This window comes from Paramormyrops kingsleyae, chromosome 13, assembly GCF_048594095.1.
Source record: "Paramormyrops kingsleyae isolate MSU_618 chromosome 13, PKINGS_0.4, whole genome shotgun sequence".
NCBI classification, from domain to species: domain Eukaryota; kingdom Metazoa; phylum Chordata; class Actinopteri; order Osteoglossiformes; family Mormyridae; genus Paramormyrops; species Paramormyrops kingsleyae.
In genome coordinates, this window is record NC_132809.1 from 20,110,301 (window position 1) to 20,132,142 (window position 21,842).

The 21,842-nt window shown below is 42.0% G+C and overlaps 1 protein-coding gene across 10 annotated transcripts in view; it reads right to left on the bottom strand.

The window, feature by feature from the left end:
• Positions 1-21,842, bottom strand: part of phf21aa (PHD finger protein 21Aa) — a 46,932-nt gene that overhangs the window by 7,457 nt on the left and 17,633 nt on the right. For all 10 annotated transcript variants that reach the window (XM_072698369.1, XM_072698367.1, XM_072698366.1 and 7 more), the window contains 8 exons: positions 12,995-13,135; positions 11,223-11,477; positions 10,801-10,890; positions 8,068-8,370; positions 6,518-6,625; positions 5,262-5,313; positions 5,084-5,163; positions 4,924-4,984 (listed from right to left, as the gene is read on the bottom strand). In XM_072698369.1, the coding sequence (XP_072554470.1) occupies positions 4,924-4,984; positions 5,084-5,163; positions 5,262-5,313; positions 6,518-6,625; positions 8,068-8,370; positions 10,801-10,890; positions 11,223-11,477; positions 12,995-13,135 (1,090 nt within the window). The remainder of the gene's footprint in view (positions 1-4,923; positions 4,985-5,083; positions 5,164-5,261; positions 5,314-6,517; positions 6,626-8,067; positions 8,371-10,800; positions 10,891-11,222; positions 11,478-12,994; positions 13,136-21,842) is intronic.

Below are 21,842 nucleotides of genomic sequence, written 5' to 3' on the forward strand. Positions count from 1 at the left end.
TTGAGCGACGTGGAATCACCATGCATGTGGTGTGCATGTGCTGCCATATACAAGCAGGCAGCTGAGAGGCAGAATGGCTCAAAATAAAACAGACCTGGAGACAAAACGAGCAAATTTATTTCACCAGACTACAGCTCCTCTGAAAGCTGCAGATGTTTCTGGAGACTTCTATGGTGTTCTGTTTGAGACACAAATGTACTTGGAAGTTATGCCAGAATGGTATGAGTGTGGGGTTCTGAGAATGTGTATGTATAGCAGAGCTGTATGATTTCTTTGATTACATTAATGCATACCGTATTTTGATGCTCAAATAGTAGAATAATATAGGAAAAGATTCTTAATAGAGACCTATAGTAATCCTTTTCGGTTGAAAATAACGTGAAATCTTTGGTCATGACTAGGGATGTAACGATACACTCAACTCACGATTCGATACGATTGACAATTCTGCTTATGAATGTTCTATGAATGCATTATGAAGGTGCACTTAATATAAAGCGTTACCAAAAAAACTAAGGCTTGCATGTGCAGCTTTTTAGCGTGGTTTGCCCTTTTAAGAATCTTCACTCTGGCGGTGGTGAATTGTTTGCATGCAGTGTTTGTTTTGTCTGTGCTTTTCTCGCCGTTTTCATTTGTGATTACTGGAAAGCTAAAATGCCGCCACACCGCTGATTTAAGATCGGAGGGGTGTCCTCAATTTCAAATTCGCTCGCCATCTCGCGTTTGGTCAAAACCAAAAACTAGCGCACTATGTTGACATGAATACGCAGTTGAACTGATGTCGTGAAATCAAATGTAATATTACACCAGTTTTTCTGTTAAGTAAAGTACCGTGAAGTAGCGATTCATTTTCCACATCAGCCGGTTTAAATTGTGATACATTTACATCGATTTTTAACTGATTCGCGGTTCATCGTTACATGTCTAGTCATGACGGTATAAAAAAATCCCCAAATTCACGACTACATTAAACATATTTATTCACACGAGCAAGCTGATGGAGGGGAAAAGCAAGGAATCATTCTCACTTGGTTTATTTTGTTTTATTTATTTATTTTTTAAATGACATAAGCAGGCATAAATAGAATAAAAGTATTGTAAATTTGCAATATTTTTTGTCAGGCTTCTGTTTTTTGAGACATTACCCACATAGGTTTTAGATTTTAGTTTTTTTTGTTCCCAAACATTCACCTGTTTTGAGAGCAGTGTCCAAAGCCAGTAGGTGTACACAGTGGAGTGTAATGCTTTCATGCCATGGCTGCTTCTTTTGGCTCATGCAACACTCATATAAGCATAATTTATTTTTGTCTTTGAGACTTTCTGTATTCCCACAAGAGTCTCATCATCCCCCATATCAAATCCCTAATCTAATCCTGACCAGACCACACCACCCCCCCCCAAGCTCTATGCTTTCTAGAATGACCGAATGGAGAGTCAATAAATGTGTTATTACACTCAATCCCAGTCGTAACACATAACTCGACACCTACTGTACACACTCCTACACACCTACACACTCTCCCCACCTCTCCAAAAAATGAGAATTAAATTCTCCTACAATAAATTTTGCCAAGAGATCCACGGACTAAGTTTAGATGACAGATGGCAGCAGGCTCCAGTTTTGCTCTTAACTGCCCTCTGTATTGCAGTTACAATTTTGGATCTGATCAATTGTGCATTTTTAGGTGCAGATTTTCATCCATATAATGAAGTGGTAATAAGATCCATCAAAGATTACATAAAGTAAATAGATTAGTAAGAATAAACAGATGGGTCCTATACATACAGATAAGCCTCCATCTCATCTATCTAAGCACCAGTGTGATTTATCTCATAATATGATCAGATCCAAACCCATACAACATGTTTGTAAAAGCTGAAAAAAATCTGTAAAATACTTTTAGAGTTACTGTGTTCAGAAAACCAAGTGTCATCTCCAGCTGCCATTTCATTCCTTTGCTGCCACACAGCGCTGCTGCTCCAGTTTAGGGACATTCTGTCTAAAAATGAAAGCAGGTGTATATCTTCATATAATATAATATATTATGTAATATTTTATATTATATTTTTGTGAAGCAGTAATAAAATCCATCAACTCTTAAAAAAAACCTGCTTCCACCCTTCCCTTTGCTGCTTCAATTTTGGGGTGATCTGTCTCAAAATTTAATCAGTTCCAGCTCCTGACCTATACAATATGACTACAAAGTTTGAAAAAGATCTATCAAAACACTTTGAGTTATCATCTTCATGAGACAGGGCCTGCAGAGGACCAGTCCCAAAACCATACATTAATATGGGGATTCTATAGGTAAATATTTATGTTTATAGGTTTTAATGTTAGGGGTGATTAATTACAATAACACGTATTTTCATCGATTCATAGCCTAAGTGCATAGTAAAGCAAGAAAAGATCACCTGGAAAGTGTAAGTCTTCATCTATTTTCGGCTCAGAATGGACAACTGGAAAGTTGAAACTTCATTCCTAATTTATTCCACCTGATAATACCTGATATGTAGTTATTCATACAGTATATTAAATATGTAAATGCCTTTCCAAAAATAGATTAAAATCAAAATGGTTTTTGAGGTCAATGCATCTGAACAAACTGTTCTATTGACAATGCGAGATCCTCATGCGGAACCAAAGGTCTGGACCCTTGTAGTCTTCATAACCCTAACCAAGGTCTGAAGTCAAGATCCATCCTGTCAGCTGCCCGACCCAAATACAATTGAAAAATCAACTTAAATCTGTTGTGATGGGTCATTCAATTCAAGGATACTGGTGTCAGAAACATATATGGACACAAATTTCATAGAACCTAAGAGCCTACAAGGTTTCTGTCTAATAGTGAGAAGAAATCAGTCAGAGGCATATGCTGGCTGTATACTTTAGGCATAAATTGAGGGAATCAATGTGATATGAGCCATAATCACTGCAGTGATCACCATTTTGGTGTGCCGTCTGTGCAGGGTCCCCTAGATTAACTTTTTTTATTTTTTTTCAGATCCCACCCACCGTCCACAATTGGCTGACATAATATGATGCCACAGGATTGGTCAGCAGGACTAATTAGGTACCGACATGCTTCGCATCGCACCATGTGTATCTGTAAGTAATGTAAATTAATATGCATTTGTGTATTTCTTTTGTATATAGTAAATGTTGCAACCATGTAAAGTTGCTGGGGAATGCGTGTGTTTCATTAGCTTGTAACTGCGAGTGACGTGTAAATTGTTGGCTTCCCTGTCTGTGCCACTGCTAGTATTAGTTGATAGTGGCAGTTAATAAAAATGACAACTTCCCTTTTAAAAGAGCTGTCATTAACATTATTAAAATGACTCACGCACTTGCCACAATACATTTATTTGTGTGCTCTGTACGAATGGGCTGCCATCAATCAGGACTGACAACATGTCAGGGTGGATTGCAGAGGTCTTGAAAAAGAAGGGCCAACACTTCAAATATTGACTCTTTGCATAAACTTAATGTAATTGTCAATAAAAGCCTTTGACACTTATGAAATGCTTGTACTTCAGTATACCATAGAAACATCTAACAAAAAGATCTACAAACACTGTTGCTGCACACTTTGTGAAAATGAATATTGGTGTCATTCTCAAAACTTTTGACCACGACTGTAGGTGGGTCTGCCGCATTGGAGACGTTCTGTGCCCTCGAGGGGTGTGGTGCGGCACGGAAAGAGGGGGTCATTTTAAGTATGTGACAAACATGTTTTTGCTGATGTGTTAGATTTCATTTTGTCTGCGTTGTTTGAAGTACACGGATAGCTTTAACTAGGTTTTTAAGGAGTATTTTAAGTTGTAGCAACTTTCACTTCACTACATTTTTTTGTAACTAATAACATTGTTATTGATACACTACGTACAAGACCATTGTTTGGAGAAAAGCATGTAGCAGCATGATTCTGGGTAAAATATGAATCACTTTTTTTTTGCCAGGCAGTACACGGTGGTGCAGTGGTTAGCACTGTAGCCTCACACTTCTAAGACCAGAGTTCAAGTTTCTACCATGGTTCCTATGTGTGGAGTTTGCATGTTCTCCCTGTGTAATCATGGGGTTTCTTCCAGGTACTCTGGTCCCCCCCCCAGTACAAAAACATGCCAAAGGTAACTGAAGTTACCAAATTGCCCATAGATGTGTGTGTGTGTGTGTGTGTGAGTGAATGGTGTGTGCGCCCTGCGATGGGGTGACGCCCCCCCTCCGGGGTTATTCCCTGCATCCAGGATGGGTAATCCTGCATAGGACAAGCCTTATATCTGGCCCACAGATTGATGTAATTATAGGACGATGTAATGTCATTCCACTTATCTGCTCTGCCATTTTTCTGAATAAAAATAAAACAGCCGTTTATCCTCTTGTGACTCAGTTTTTCATATTTCACCATAACTTAAAAAGCTGTATTCAAACCTCTCTTGAGTGAATTTAAAAGGATAGGTTGCTTTTTGTAAGAGTAATAGATTTGAATGTGTAGTAACTGTGACTTATGCTACTTAAGTCCTTTTAAACCAGGTATTTTTTAACTTGAATTCGAGTGAGGACTTTAACATCCTCATGTGGAAGCTGTACTTTTACTTAAGTATGAAAACGGTGTACTTTTCCCACACTGAAAACAGCCCACGTGTCCTGCATGTGAATGTGACTTTGCTTGTTCTGCTGGTTGAGACATAGAGCTGTGGATCGTGCAAAGTGGATTGTGAGCAGATGAGCTTCCAACCTCCCAGGTTGATGTAGTCATGTTTCGTGTCTCATATACAAGGTGTCACCCGCTGTGATTCACCCCAGAGGAGATAAAGCTTATTTTTAAATGTCCTCCTTCAGAAGGCCTGGCGTGTGAGGGGATTACTGGCTGCCACCCGGGCAGTGTCTTTGACCCAAAAGCCAGCCAATGAGTTCATACTGACCTCTCTTGCGGGTGCCGTGATGGAGTGGCGTGTTCAGGTAGGTGACAGTGTTCTTCTTCCTCTGCACACAGGAAGTTTACATTAGTTGAGAGGGTCACAGTAGCAAGGCCATTCCTCGGTGGACTTTGGGCTAACGGAGCGAGGCTGAGGTGGCTCTCACCTCTGGCTCAAACACAGCACCGCTGTACACGGGATTCGCTGTTGTCCTCCGCTTGCGCTCTTGCCTCCGGCTCTGAATCTCTGCCCCCCCCCAAGACGGGACCCCCACAGCATGCGTCAAGGTGTGCATGCACGCTTTGCTACAGAGCCAAGCCTAAACTGGACAGGGGTTTTCTTACCTTCCAGATGATCGTAAGTCACGAGTCCCAGGGCGACCATGAAGGCCAGTTTCTGTGGGGGGGGGGGGGGGACACAGTGGGTGAGAGAGAGCCTGGGGCTGGTGGGGGGTGGCATTAATGTCTAATGGGGATGCTAAGTGTGAAAAGGCCCTGAAGATCACATTAAGGCTGGTTTACACTTAATGCGGACGCATACACCCGCATGCCTGGCGGGGAATCATTCTCATCAGCGAGGTCTGGCACACGGACCGCATTAGGGGGCCATGCGTGAGGGCGTGACCCACTTGAAAACTAAAATAATGACTGCAAACACGCCCCTACCATTCACAGCCCAGGGAAAAAGGTAACAAAGTCAGAAATGAGATTGGACTGAAGAGTCTATATAATCGTTTTTTCTAACCTCTCTGATCAGACTGAAAACAAATATGGCAACTTATTAAAAGAAAGCCTGACTGAGGAAGTCCGGAAATGCTGCCATTTATGTGTTTCCTGTTATAGGATTATAAACACTTCTATGTGGCTGCAAATTAACGTATGTTTGTAACTGCTACGCCATACACCTGTCTATGTCCGTGCATTAGTGACATTAGTTTCAGGTGTGGCTTTATTAGTTTTTATTTTCAAGATGTATGTCTAGTTTTTTCATATTTTAGTTTCAGTTTTAGTAATTTTATTTCTATGGATAGACTGAAAAGTGTTTGACTCTGGCGGCTACTACAAGATTTTGCAATGTAGTGCTGTAGGCTTCAAGTATGACTTAAGAAAGAGGCCCAAAGATAAATTGTAACTGTAGCCAAATAGAATTCAAAAGCAGTAATTGAAAGTTGACTTGACATTTGTTTTTATTTCATTTCAGTTAGCTGCTGAAACAATATTTATAGTTGTTGTTTAGTTGTAGTTTTTTATTTTATATTCATATCTTATTTTATTTCAGTTCACGTAAATGCTTTTGTTAACAATAACCCTGGTTTATGTATTACACAATGCATGGTTAGTTTTAGCAAAATTCTTATTTTTCAAAAAACATCCATACCACACTTCATAAACGTAACTTAGCACCTGAAACGTTGACAAGTATGAGCATTCATGACCGTGGATGGTCTGGCACTATGGTGTGCACAGTGCAGTACGGCTGCATTCGTGGGAAGTACCAACCAAGCCTTAACATTCGCAACCATTCATTCTTTCAGGCCCAGTCTGTCTCAATGTCTGCTGGGAAAGCATCTAATAAAAACTAAGTCCCTCCCCCTTTTCACCTGGGGGTTCTCTTCACGTTTAGGCTTTGGCGGAGGGGGAGGGGTGGGAGTGCAGGAGGAGATGCTGGGGGGCTCCGTCTGCTCCGTAGTGCCCTGAGCTTTAACAGTCTGTGGGGGGGGGGGGGGGGGGGGGAGAGCAGAGAGATGAAAGCGTCACTCAGGTTTAAACATGGCTACGCGCAGGTGGAAACAGAGGCCTCATAGAACCCAGACACTGCTACAGACAGCGCTAGTGTTAGCGTTAGTAGCGCGAGTCTTAGTGACTCGTATTACTCATTCGTAATTTCTTAATCGCAATTTTGAAGAACTCCTTGGGGAAGGTCATTATGCAAATATATTAATAAAAAAATTCATGTTATAAAATCAGAAGTACTAGAAAGAAATTAATCAGCTTGAATTGTATTAACGTGATGATAATGCCAAGAGTTAAGCTGAAGCTAATGCTAAGAGTTCATTAAGCTGATGTTAATGCCAATACAGTTTATTAAGCTGAAACAGATGCCAACAGAGTTTATTAAGTTGACACTAATGCCAACAGAGTTTAAGTTGATGCTAATGCCAATAAAATTTATTAAGCTGATGCTAATTCCAATAGAGTTCATTAAGTTGATGCGAATTCCAATAGTTTATTAAGTTGACGTTAATACCAATAGAGTTTATTAAGCTGACGCTAATGCCAATAGAGTTTATTAAGCTGACGCTAATGCCAATAGAGTTTATTAAGCTGACGCTAATGCCAATAGAGTTTATTAAGCTGACGCTAATGCCAATAGAGTTTATTAAGCTGTTGCTATTGTCAATAGAGTTTAAACTGACGCTAATGCCAATAGAGTTTATTAAGTTGATGCGAATTCCAATAGTTTATTAAGCTGACGCTAATGCCAATAGAGTTTAAGCTGACGCTAATGCCAATAGAGTTTATTAAGCTGACGCTAATGCCAATAGAGTTTATTAAGCTGACGCTAATGCCAATAGAGTTTATTAAGCTGACGCTAATGCCAATAGAGTTTATTAAGCTGTTGCTATTGTCAATAGAGTTTAAACTGACGCTAATGCCAATAGAGTTTATTAAGCTGACGCTAATGCCAAGAGTTTATTAAGCTGACGCTAATGCCAATAGAGTTTATTAAGCTGACGCTAATGCCAATAGAGTTTATTAAGCTGTTGCTATTGTCAATAGAGTTTAAACTGACGCTAATGCCAATAGAGTTTATTAAGCTGATGCTAATGGCAATAGAGTTTATTAAGATGAAGCGGATGCCAGCAGTTTATTAAGCTGATGCTAATGCCAAAAGTTTATTAAGTTGACACTAATGCCAATAGAGTTTCTTCAACTGGAGCTAATGCCAATAGAGTATATGGAGTTGACGCTAACGCCAATGGAGATTAAGCTGAAGCTGATGCCAATAGAGTTTATTAAGCTGAAGCTGATGCCAGCAGTTTATTAAGCTGATTCTAATGCCAATAGTTTTAATAAGCTGAAGCTGATGGAAAGTGTTTATTAAGCTGAAACTTAAGATAACAGTGTCACCATTTTTCTGCCCTGTTACCTTGGAATCCCCGCTGATGCTGCTGATCTGCAGTGTGTGGGAGGTAGCTAGGTGGGTGTTGGGGGTGGTGATGACGATGCCCGTCAGCTGACCGCCTGACAGGTTCTTGGCGATGGTGGCGCAGGGCTGTCCGTTAACGATGTGCACCTGGTGAACGGGGCCCCCTGAGGGCCCCAAGGGGGCGGAGGGCATCTTTGCGGTGAGCATCACAGGCCGCTGGAGCAACTGCGGGGCGGCCATCATGGGTGGCGGCAGCGCAGGAGCGATAGGCACATTGTTGGGTGTGGCAGGCTTGGGTCGGACCTGGAAAATGGTGAAAATTCTGTGAGCTGCGGGACAGTTCTCACCCCCTGTGGTGCCTGTGCAAGGCAGTGACAGCAAAAATATTTTTTCGTAAATGCTACTGTAAGCACTACAAACGCATGTATGATACAAGGTGAGGGGGTTGAAGGCCGCATACTAAGACAGCAGCATGATGCCATGTGGTTCTGACATACCAGCACCTACACCTGACAAAAGAATCCGGATCTGAAATTGTCTCCAAATCATCCCTAGAGCACCGGAAATACCCTGGCTGAAATGGCCAAACATATGCAAAGCAGCACCCTCTGCTGTTACTGCCTGTGTGTTTTGCCTGGAGACGACCAGAGGCGGGACTAGAATTTTTTTCTTGGGGGGGCCAGGCAGCGGGACAGACTGTAGAAGAGTGGCACACTAAAATGACAATTTTATTTAAATGCCCTGTAGTCATATTTTGTAATGAACAGTAGCCCAAGGTTTGAATAACAAAATGATTTATTTACCTAAATAATACACTTATTTTGTTTAGCATGTAAGACTTATGCAGTGGACAAGGAACTTAAATACATCATAATTTTTTTTATGGTGAAAAAGTTCTCAATTTTTTGAGTCCTTTTCATCCTAATCCTGCTCTTTCCCTAAAATTGTCTGTCCCTGTAGAAATCGTGCACATTGTTTGGTTTGGTTACTTTAGGTCAGGAAAATGACTCACTAAACTGAAACACACAGGCTAGATATCACATGTAATTATTCACTATAGCATACTTTCACCTAAAACAACTCTCACTACTTAAAATATTCTTCAGAAATAGTTAGTTCAAAAACGTGCAAGCTTGAGGCTGCTAACTGTAACGTTTGTGACACGGGCTTAGGGTGTAGGCCAGAGCATGTGAGCGGAGCAGAGCGTGAGCGAGGAGCAGAGCGTGAGCGAGGAGCGGAGCGGGCGGAATTTAGTCAGAGCGCAGAGCGGTTTTTTAATTAAGGCTGGAGCGGTCGCTCTGTTTCGCTCCGATACCGCTCACACTATGATTCTGAGGCGTGCCCAAATCTACCCAGAATTCATCTGTACGATTATCAATTGGCCGAGATGGAATTCGCAAAGTATTTCACAAAGGAAACTGATAGATCATACAAGTGTAATATTCTTATCAAACGTATAGATGACAATAATGTAGAGCAAGAACAACAATGTGGTGAAACTGTTTCAGTGAGTAAAGATTCACTCTGGAATCATTTTTCTCAGAAACATGAGATTGTTTTACACGAACTGGCGGAAGCCAGAGCAAAACCTGAGCAAGTTTTATATGGTTGTAGTATATCAAGTCTATAAATTATAGTATAAAAGCCTATATTGGTAAATACTGGCAATCAAATAAATTTGTTTCGTCATTCAAAGTAGGTCTAATATGATTTTTTAAATTTCACGTAATGCTGTCAGTGAAATTTTATTTTATATAGAGACGCAGCAGCAACAGAAAAAAATTGAGGAATTTAAAACATGGATGCTTATAGACTGTATATTCTTTAGGCTATTAGGCCTATTGATTCCTTTATTTTTAAGCCAATTTTTGTGTGGAATGCCATTGCCAAACGTCCGTTGTTGCCTATATGTTGCTTGAAAATAAATATTTTCTGAGTGGCAATGTTGCGTTGCTCATATTTCTTTATAATATAAGGCTTCGGTTTAAGGTGACATTTGTTAGGCATGCCGATTATTTGTCCCTCTTTTAAATTGGAGCGAGCGTGGAGCGATTTGACTGGAGTGGGAGGAAATTTTAGTGGAGTGAGGAGCGGTGTTGAGCGGAGCGGCGTAGTGCGAATTAGAGCGGAGGAGTGGGCGGAGCCAACAGCCTCGTGAGCGAGGAGCGGAAATTCTCACCGCTCCACTCCGCTCACATGCTCTGGTGCAGGCTAATTTTTCCTAGTCACGCAATTAGCATGTTTAGCTCAGTGTAGCTGACCTCTATAACTTAGCGGCGCTATGCTAATGCTATACGACTTACATGTCATGCTCAAGTCAACATTTGCGAATCATTAAACACTAAATATTGCAAATGACTGTTTACTTAACCCATTTTCGTCTTCATGCTTCAGTAATAGTCCAACAGGCTTTGAAACAGAGGAGGCTGGAGCTCAGCCCTACTGTTTGAAGCGCTACTCTAACTGAACAAACTGACTGACAGCTCTGTTGAGGGTGGCCAGGCAGGGTGGCCAATCAGATTTCAAGGGTAGCCGGTGCCACCCCTGTGCTCCCGCCTCTGGAGACGACGACCAGAAAAGGCTGTAGGAGTCCCCTATTGATGTCACCTTACAGGTATCCTGGGGGGAAATTGCCTTTCTACTGACTGGCAGCTGTCCCGTCTATCATGGCTAAGACACTGAGGACAGAGAGGGGAAGGATGGTGTACATCCAGAGCGACGAAGACGACGAACCTGTGGGAGAAAGGTGGGTCGAGGAGTCAGTCTAGGAGGGGGGATGAACTGAGGAACTCTGATAGGCTGGGCAGCAGAGGTGGTCTGCACCTGTGAAAAAGGCAGTCTGCCATTACAGACACATCCACCACATAAGTGTGTGCACACACACACACACACACACACACACACACACACACACATACACACTCTGAACACAAACAATGAAGCACACACTTTGATACACACTACCAGCACATGCAGATGGAGAATGAACACCTAGAAACTAAGGCAGATGGACATTTGGATTATTTTAGATGCTACAAGGGTCCTTATTTTCACCGTCACCCAAGGCTTCATGGGACATCCAAACAGTCAACCCATGACATGACACTCTCCTGCCAATGACTTGCTCTTGAAAACTCCCCCCAAGCTGCACTTACTACAACGGTGTTCTTGGGAACTATTCGCACAGGATCTGCTCCCTGACTGGCCAGCTTGCCAGGCGTCTGAAGGTCGATTGGCACGCACTGTAGATCAGGGCTGACGGCGCCGGACTTGGGCGTGTTGCTGATAGCCGTGACCATGGCTACTGTGGGCCGCTGCATCACAGCAGAAGTGGGCAACATTGGGGTGGCAGCTTTCAGCACCAGAGGCAGGGTCTTCGTGGCGATGACCGAGGAGACGGACACAGCCTTCTGCTCAAGGGGGGGGGGGGGGCGAGAGGCAAACACATGCTCACTCACTCACCTTAAATCACGTTGCAGGCTATGGGAAGCAGGGCACTTGTACAGCATGCTGAGAACAGCGCCCCCGAATTGGGGCGAGCTTCAGCCTCATGCTAGGCTGGGAATCCACAGTAGCCCAATGGCAAGAACCAGCCAGTAAATATGCTTCATCTGGCAGAGCTGACAGTGGAGGGCAGGAGCACTCCAGGCCAGAGAGGGCTAGGAGACACGGCGCTGTGGACAACCCTGCAGCCCAGAGACCTCGCATCCATGGAAACAAGGCCGGCCTCAGTGCAACAGATGGTGACACTCTGAGAGGCAGAGCTGCTGTTCAATGGCCCGGGGGGAAGGGGGGGTGGTCTCTCCAATCTAAAATCTAAGCTTTGGATCCTGGCCAAGACAACTAGAGAGGTGCTGACAGCAAATTGCCTCCAAACTGGACAGACATTACATATGATGTGCTTGTTACAACCTAAATATTTACTAAGTTGTACTTTTTTTTAATTTAACACCAGCACATCTTATATTAATTAAAATATAGATATACTCCCTCTAGTGAACAGCTATATAAAGGCTGATATCATGTAGGGGTCTCAACTGTCAGGACCTGCTCTGTGTGCCTTCACATTTTCTTATTTATGAAGGATTTAATAAGCACTGTACTGCAAACAGGGCCTTTAAGGAAGCTGTCAGGTCTATAAGAACATTAAAAACGAAACGATGCTAACACAATTTCCCAAAACTGACGGAGTGTTTCTTAAAAATGTTGAGACCCAGGATGGAATGGCCACACACACAGTGAACACTGACTAATGTGGCATTTCACCAGTACTAATGAAACTGCAAAACCTTAAATAACAAAGGAAACCTAAATGCAGGTACTGATGAAGATTTATTAGCAGGTGGTTTACTATTTGGTTTTGATTCTGATTTCAGTGAATCGCTGACCACCAAGAAACAGTCTGCAAGGAAACAGGCTGCAGCTGACAACAGACCTTGTCCAGAAGCACTGGGGCATCACAGCTAAGACAAAGACAGACCGGGCCTGGCCTGTGAGCCCAGGACAAGCAGAGACAGCAGAACTAGGGGTGAGGGACTGGTGCGTGTTAAAGTCCGAAGGGGACAGATAGAGCTGCTTGGTTGCTGGGTCTGTCTTCCCATCCACAGTGGCCCAAAGCACTTCACCAGAGATTAAATGCCAACATTAGAAGTAGTTACTTATAACCATTTGGTAATTTGTCATCATTTTGAAGTTGCAGGGAACAAAAAAGTAATAGGAAGATGGAGGACAGGAAGGAAAAACTCCCAGAGAAGATGCAGCAGGAATTAAAAAAGACCAAGGGACTTCTGAACCCCCTCTAGGCATGCCAACACAACACACCCAGAAACAGGAGAAATTAAAGGTGAAACGGGCTTCCCATGAGCCCTCTGTAAGGTCAGGTTGCACAAGAGCAGCTCTCACGCAAACGAAGGGGTGTCGGCGCTACCTGCTGGCCACCCGGGCTGTGTGCAGGCAGGGAGAGGGCGGCTTGGCCTGCGGGGGGCGCCGGGGCCTTGCAGTCCGGCCGCACGTCTGGCTGTTCCTGCTTCACCAGCAGGTCCTTCCTCAGCTGCTCCACTACCTTTTTCTGGAGGACAGGAACAGAGGGGGACAATGGCGTGTTATGATGTCATTATGATGTGTTATGATGTCAGAGTGTGTGCCGCAGGAAGTGACCCAAAGCCGAAGCCATTCACGTTAGTCTGCATACAGTAGGTTGTCACTTTTAAAGCAGCTTTTTTTAAAACACTTCCCAAAATTATATTTTTCACAGAGTATTCAACTGGCTCGTTGAAACAAAATCTTGGTCTGGACTTTTACTCACTGGACCTAAACTATCCACCTCTGCCTGGGGGTAGTGGGTGTGGGCATATGCACTGCTGACTGGCCTGAAGCACCTTCCTATAATATTCAGGCTGAACTTGAGAAAGCAGCCACCCCACACTCCCATCACACACACGGAGCAATAACACCATCGCTCCAGCACATGTGTAAAGGAGGAGCAACCAGCTTGTTTTCCAGCTGAGTGTGATAAAGACTCCATAACTAAAGATTCAGCATTCTTAAATCCTTCAATTTGTACATCAAAGACGGGAGGGTTCATATGATCCGGCCGACCCCAGTTCACCACGAGTACTCTGAGGGACAGTTTCATAATATCTTGGCATGAACAGCACAACACAGTGTCGACATACCACTCCACCAACATGGGACGACCTGCCCAGGCTAGCGATAAGCTGGACGGAGACATAGATACGACAGAGAGCATCTAAATCTGCCATCTGAGAGCCCTGGGACTGCCCCCAGTGTGGGTTACTCTGAAACGGCTGTGATTCCTCCATCGCTCCATGTGGAAGTATGAATAGTATTATTTATTTATTGTTGAAAAGCTCGGTTTTAGGTTCACAGTTCGGTGCAATTTTGGTACAACAGGGATTTATTTATTATTAAAACTGCAAATATAAACACCATTAGGAACAGTTGTACCCCAAAGGCAATGCATCTGTCAATGTGTCTGAATTACGACAAAATTAAAAGAGAGACTTATTTGCACAATGTAAAAAATGTAACGTACAATATATAAATGCGACATACAAGTAAGATAAATATCACATTACAAATATACATGCTGTCATGGAGTCGATTGGACATAAATGCAGCTAGGCTGAGCTTCCAGTGAATGCTTAGGTACAAGTGCACTACTTAACACTATCATTACAAGGACAAAACAAACCGGCAAGCACCTATCACACATTGCCTGCGTGTTCAGAGGCCATAACAGTACGACAACCAACACAGACCGATATGAAACAAAGCAATTTCAGGCTTCATAGCATCTCAGCACTGTCTGTATGTCTCACTTCCTTGTCAATCTTCTGCCTCAGCAGAGCTCAACTTAGTAACTAGAGCTTGATTTAAAAACTTACTTGATCATTTTTTAACTAGTTAGCTGATTTGGTAAGAACAAACAAAATTTACATATCATCAAACTGTTAAGAGTATAGTACTTATGTCACATGGTAAAGAACACACAGGCCGGGTCCAAAATCACATACTTGTTTGCTGTGTAGTAGGCAACATAGTATGCGACTAGGGTCACCACCCGTCTCTTGTAATACAGGACGATCCCGTATTGTATGGGATGATGGTGGCAACCCTATAAGTGACGTGAGTAGTATCACCAAATTCTCAGACTACCACAAAGTGCATTAGCATGAAGCCCGCTAGCACACTATCACCTAACCCCCAAACACGCTAACACAAAGCTCACTAGTATACTATCACATAGGCTGCTAGCACATTAGCACGAAGCCAGCTGGCGGCCTATCACACAGCCTGCTAAGGATGCTTTTCCACCGCACCAGGTATCATACTTGTGGTACTTCAAGAAAGTACCAAAAGTGCAGTATTTCAAGGTGCTGGTTTTCCACTGGTGTAAAAACTAGTACCGGCGCCAAATGACATCACAAAGGCGAGGCGGGGTATTTTGTACTGAATTTGAAAAATGGTATTTTATTATACTATATTACATTATAGGGCTGAATGATGTATGCTATTAATAGCAACATCGCATGTTATTAACATGCAATTCTCACATTGCTAGTTAGCTAGATTAAGGTCAGGCTTTTTCTTTCTTTAAATTCTGTACAGACATTATAGCACAGGGAGTTTAAGTTTTGTTAAAACACATTTATTCTTTCATAGAAAAAAAACTTAGCTAGCTTTGCAATTTTTATCATTATTCCTTTTATAATCTAATAAATATTTAAAAATCAGTTTAACGTTTACCTCCACTACATTTGCATAAGTGTAGCATGCGTTCTCCAAGACCATCATAATCATTTTCATCCTTGCTGTTTAAATCACCCCTAGTCAGGTTTGTGTAAAATGTATTAACTCCTTTTGGCTTTTAGAGAATAGATTTTTAAAGACAAATGCGTCCAAGAACATGCATCCCACATCACAGAACCATAAGCCGAATCATGCTAATCTATCAGAAATTTTCCAAAAGCATTTATCAACAGGCTGTCTGCTGCTTGTGTGGGTCTAGCTGGACCTACTGGGGATTCGAGATAGGCTCCACTGAGGTGTGAGAGTAAAATAAAGAAAGGGGGGGGGGGGAGGCCCACCCCTGAACCTCAGGCTGACCCAATGCCCTGTGTGCCTTAATTACTTCCAGGTGAAAGCATTACCAATAACAACCATGACCGAGCACACAAATGGGGAGGCCGGCTCTACCTAGGACATCACTAATTAAAAACAAACAAACAGTAGCCCGTACCAGACACAAGAGCTGAAATCTGGAACACAAAGGCTGCCTCACTGATTTTCCGCTTAGTGGGAGCACCTGAATTTATTCGGAACTTCTCGGTTCGTGTAAATCATTCCTCACCGCTGACTATAAATAGCAGTTTATGATGAACCAGCAAGTGCAGCAGTTTTGGTAGATCTGTTTGGGAAATGAGCATTTGAAAGTTACCTTGAGTGAGCAGGGTACAAAAAAAGAAAAAAAGAAAAAAAGAAAAAAAAAAAAAAAAAACACACCACCCCGATCACTCCTGCATGTTCTGCGTTGGATTACACAGCAAAGTGAACACCAAAAAAATGTTTTGATGTACATCGCAAAATAATTTTGAGGTCAAAACTGTGTAAACAAGCAATAATCTTGCAATACCAACAGGGGGCAGCAAGGTATACGCACACAGAATTGAAAACCAGAAAGGCATTGTACACCAATGTATTCCCTGGGCAGCCCTGTCAACCTGCTCCGCTCATCTAATGTGCACTCCTCATCAGGGTTATTACTGCTCGCGAATATTAATGGAGCAAGAAAACTAAATGTGAAAAAACATTTTTGTTAACAAATAAAAATAAAAACAAGGCTTGACAAGAAAAACGATAAACTAAAAAACTACAACAAACTAAAAATATAGCTGCAAGCAGCAATAATGGGGCCAAGCATACCACTACTGCATGAATGGGAAGAAATTTAGAAAGAGAAAATACAAGAACATATGCACAAAGACCATATACCATAAGCTAAAAGACAAAATGAAACATTCAAGAAAAATTGCAACACCAACAGATCAGGAACAAGTAAGGGAAATTAGTCAGAGTAAAATGATTCATAAAAGAGTAAATTCTGCCTAAAATGAGACGGAGGACAGGTCCCAGCAACTTTGTAGAAAGAGACGTAGCCTGGGTATACTGTAGGTAGAGAGAATCTCAGAAGGACAGGATTGATTAGTAGCATATACACAGGTACTGAGTTATAAATGTGAGACAGCTGTGAGTAATTAAGACATTAGGTTGGGAACCATTAGGAGCATATGGGAAGGCCAGCAACAACTGCTGGCAAAACAGGGACATCATGGGACTGACAGAGACTAATCCTGACAATCCCCATTCATAACAACCATCTTAATAAGGCCAATACTTCAAAATGTATTCGGAAAAACATGTTTTTACTCACTTCAGCGCCCCGCAGTGATGAAATGACATGAAATTTGTGGTCTGTGGGAAATTCTTACATTTTCAATAAAATCCAATATGGAGGCCACATCAATTAGGGAAACATGAAAATGCATCAGCCTGAGGACATCCCATGGCATTAGCAGATACAAGATTTATTTTGCTAAGGCAAACCCTTCAACAGTTATTTGCCAAAACACAACTTTGCTTATTGTAGCACCCCCTAGTGGTGGAATGACACTTTTTGTAGAGTGGCCTCAGAATGGGGTCCCAAGTCCAGATCTCAAATATACTTTTGATACATCAAAGTGTTACTGAGATAGGATCTCATGTACTGTTTGGTAGCATTGTCATCAAATTCATTGGAAAGCAGCCATAGCATTTGACTTAGCACAATAGTTTGAACATCTTTTCTTCAAAGCCCTTGGAAGATGATGCACACCAAATTTGGTGCTGACTGGATCAACACCCTAGGAGCAGTTCACAAAAGCAGGTTCTGAAGAATCAAAGATCACAACTCTAGGCCAAATGGTTCAAAGGTTATAAGCAAAAACTTAACATGAAATTTGGGCTCTACAGGCAATGATGAATTAACCCCAAATCCAGAGATGAAATCTGTTGGACTGTCCTCTATCAATGTGCCAAATTTGAAAGGTGAAGACTGGACAAAATTTGTGCTCCTCTACTTAGGAATGAGTTACATTCCGAAAAGCCGTTTGTAACTTGAAATGTTCGTAAGTCGTTATTCAACATCATTTTAAGGGTATACACAAATACAAAGAACTAGGATGCTGGGAGTACGCACACTACGCGGCCAGAAGCGTACTAGGCAGAATTAGTGCACAGAAAAAAACAAAAAATTGATGTTGCAGACAGGAACCGGGAGCCCAAGTCTGAAAGTTTGTAAGTTGAAAGTTTGTAAGTAGAGGATCGTCTGTACTTAAATTTTTAATAAAATCCAATATGGCGCTTAGGTGGAAATGAAAATTCCAATGGATCAGACTGGGCACCTCCCATGGTGTTAAGAGAATTATTTTTCTATGGCAAACCCTGGAAATGGTTATTAGCCAAAACACATTTTTATTGCAGCAGTCCCTACTGGTGCAATGACAACAGAATTGGGTCCCAAGTCCATATCCCAAATTTGGCTTTGATATATCAAAGTATTGCTGAGAGATTGCCTCACTTGCCACCTGCCACCTGTTTGGTCATCAAATTCATGGGAGGACAGCGGCCAAAGCATTTGATTTGATTAACTTCTGGTCCCAAACCAGATGATGCACACAAAATTTAGCGGTAACTGATTCAACGCCCTAGGACAACTTCATAAAAGTACAGACGCTCTTCTACTTACAAACTCTCAACTTCCGAACTTTCAGACATACGAACGAAGAGGACTGTAAGTCCAAATTGTGTTCATTGGGCTCCCGATTCTCGTCTGCAACATCAAATTATTTTTCTGCACGACAATTCCGGGTAGTATGACTTCTGGCCACTACTCTCGCCGCGCAGTAGCGTAGCGTGCGTACTCCCAGCATCCTAGTTCTTTGTACTTGTGTATACCCTTATAATGATGTCAAATAATGACTTACGAACAAGTTATGAATGGCCATTCAGAACGTATCTCTTTCGTGAGTAGAGGAGCGTCTGTACATTTTCTGAGAAATTCAAAATGGTGTAGTTTTGCTGCTGCATCACACTGGCTTGTTTTTGCCACTTTATCATAAGCTTTGATGAGTCTATATATGTCATTGAGAGAAAATCACTTTCTTTTACCTGTCATGTTTTCTGTGCATGCAGCATGAGCCTCAGGTAGCTAGCCAGAAGCAGATGGGTTACCGCAAGGCAAAGTAGGCAAGTAAAACACAAACAAAAAAATTACAGTAATATTCTTTTTTCCCTAGATGTTATGTGTAAAAAGACCCAAAATGAACAGTGTAAGTGGACTACTTGATTACTACAAGCAAATTATTTAAACAGTATTTGTACAGGAATGATTTTGCCCCAAGCTTTTTCCATATGAGCAGTTGATCATTATAACCATGATCACTGTAAGCGGTTTCCACAGTATTTTAAATATGAGAATATTAGATCAAAGTAAATGCCTTGTGTGATAACATATGTGGAATACTTCTCAAGTGAAAAAGTCCCACAAATATTTGAATCGCACCTCTAACAAATACCTTATATAACAAAAAACTGAAACTAACACAAACTAATAAAATGATGAAAATTATCTAAAGTAGCGACCTAATTAATAAAAACTAAAACTGAAAACAAAAAGTGAAAATGAAATAAAAAATTAATGAAAAATACAAAATAATTGCTCCTCACATACCAGTGTTTCCTGTGGAACAAATGGTTTGGTTTGGGGGCAATCTGACAAGGGGGGGGAGGCGTACTACAAAAAAATAGATATCAGACCACTGTTGCACATGTTTTTATATTATTTGTGTTTGTTGTTGTTTAGTGATGGCATGTCCCTTCTCTGTCTATGGAGGTAAACACTTAAAAATGAAGCCTAACTGCACTGCACACAGCCTAACAGTGCATGTGACTCAGGCAAACTTAGCAGGTTTGTTGTGGAAAGTGAGTCTCTCCTGGTGTGTGACCCTGCTATCATATACAAAACGTAATATTTCAGGTAAAAACAACACAGTCTTCCATAATGGTAAAGTAACGCATGTCACGTACTCCCAACTGATATCAATGGAGTGAATAAAGGAGATAAACTAGGTTTAAAACATAGGGTGATAGGCTCAGACATTTGGGAAGAGCTTAGAGTAGAGCCAGTGCTCCTCCATAGCAAAATGAGTCAGCTCAGCTGGTTCAGGTATCTATCTAGGATGCCTCCTGGACGGCTCCCTGGGGAGGTGTTTCAGGCATGTCCAACTGGGAGGAGGCCCCGGGGCAGACCCAGGACACGCTGGAGGGTTTATACCTCTCAGCTGGTCTGGGAACGCCTTGGTATTCCCCTGGAGAAGCTGGAGGAGGTGGCTGGGGACAGGGAACTTAGTCATAGCAAAGCAGTAAATGGAACTCTCCCAGAATGCGTGTAGGGGCTGTTTGTGACAGACACTTAAGAGTACAGCTATATCAAGGAAAAGCCTCCCACACTAACACACTCTACTAACAACTAATACAGAAGTAAACAAGATAAACTCAACCAATTTAATAACTGCCGTATTTTACCTTTAAATTCAAATGATCCTATCGCTGTCACAGTAGTCCTTCAAGAGTCCTTTGGTCAAAAGGGTCAAATGGCAAAGGAGTCAAAGCAGTTCCCCAGTCCTTACCTGCCTGAGATCATGCAGCAGCATATTCAAAAATATCACCTAGAGAGAGAAATGAGTGACCACCATGACGCACACTGACACCAAGCCCAGACAGGAAGATGCTCCTGCTGCAGACAGTGTGGTGGGTCGCTTGAGCTGCTCGAGCCCAGACCCCGAGCTCCAGCTCCAAAAATCACAAAAAGGCAGCATGAAGCCCTCATTTCAGTATTCAATTTTTTTTTTTTACAGAGCTGTATATGTAATTCACATGCCAAATTTAATAAAAATAAAAAAGGTGATCCAAAGGCCATCATCTTAATTTAAAAGGAATGATCCACCTATCGGAGGGAAGTAACTCAGTTACACCACATCTGAAGCTGAGGTCTCCTTAAGCTTACTGATAGTCCTTTTACAACAGATGCTGAACCTAAAATTCCTGCCCGGTTGTTGCATCCACACCAAAAATAACAGCGGTGCGGGGGCGATATATCCGGGCTGGAGCTCATTTTTCTGTCCCCAAAAGACTACTGGGCCAGAGTTAGGAGCATGTGATGTCAGGAGTCGGAGTTAGAGTCATCAGAGCATCAAAGTTTATGAAGCAATGCAGAGTGAACTGGAGAAGGCAGGGGTTATCAGATTATCGGCACAAGTTTGAAAGCTTTGAAAGAATCAGGTAAGTTATTGTTGTGTTTACTTGTAATGTGACTATGAACTTTAATTACGATTGGTGTATGTCAGATACCTTCCAAGGATCCATCAAACAAAATAGCATATCGTTAAAAGCTTGGTTGTGTTTTGTGTGTTGGATGTGTGTTGTGACTAGGGCTGGGCTACATATCGTTGTAACGACAACCTAGCTAACTAATAAGTTACCATTAGAATCTGACTTCGGTGTACCAGCCAGCGATAGATAAAGATATCTGCTTTGTTACAGCAATGAAAATATAATACTCATATGCTATCTTGCAGTAATTTAAGTGAAATTTACTTATTGTGTCTTTCATGTACATTTTTTAACACAGATGAAGAGAATTTTTGTCTTCACTTCCGAAACGGTACCCCTCCCATCCTTGGGATCAGCGAGATGTGGTAGACAAATAGCGGGTGGATGACCAGCGAAGGCAAGACCATCATTTAATCAGGCCACGACACTGACCACGCAAGAAGTGTGGGCATCATTATGAGCACGAAGGCGGCAGCATTGCTCGTAGGGTGGAAGCCCATTAACGATCATATCATCACAGCCCGATTCCAAACAAGCCTCACCAAGATCAGGGTTATACAAGCATATGCTCCAATTGAAGACGTAGTGGACAACACCAAGGATGCCTTCTATGACCAACTTCAAGAGACCCCGTCCTGCTATTTTCACCCTCATCCCTCCTTTGAGGAATATGTAAATTATGCAGTTAAGACGTAACAGAAGCGTGCGACGGACTGTCTAATTCACATATAGCTAAAGAAATATCTACACAAAAAATAATATCAACCCATAAATAAATGATTTATTTTTATGAAAGTATTATCATAATATGTTAAGACATGAAA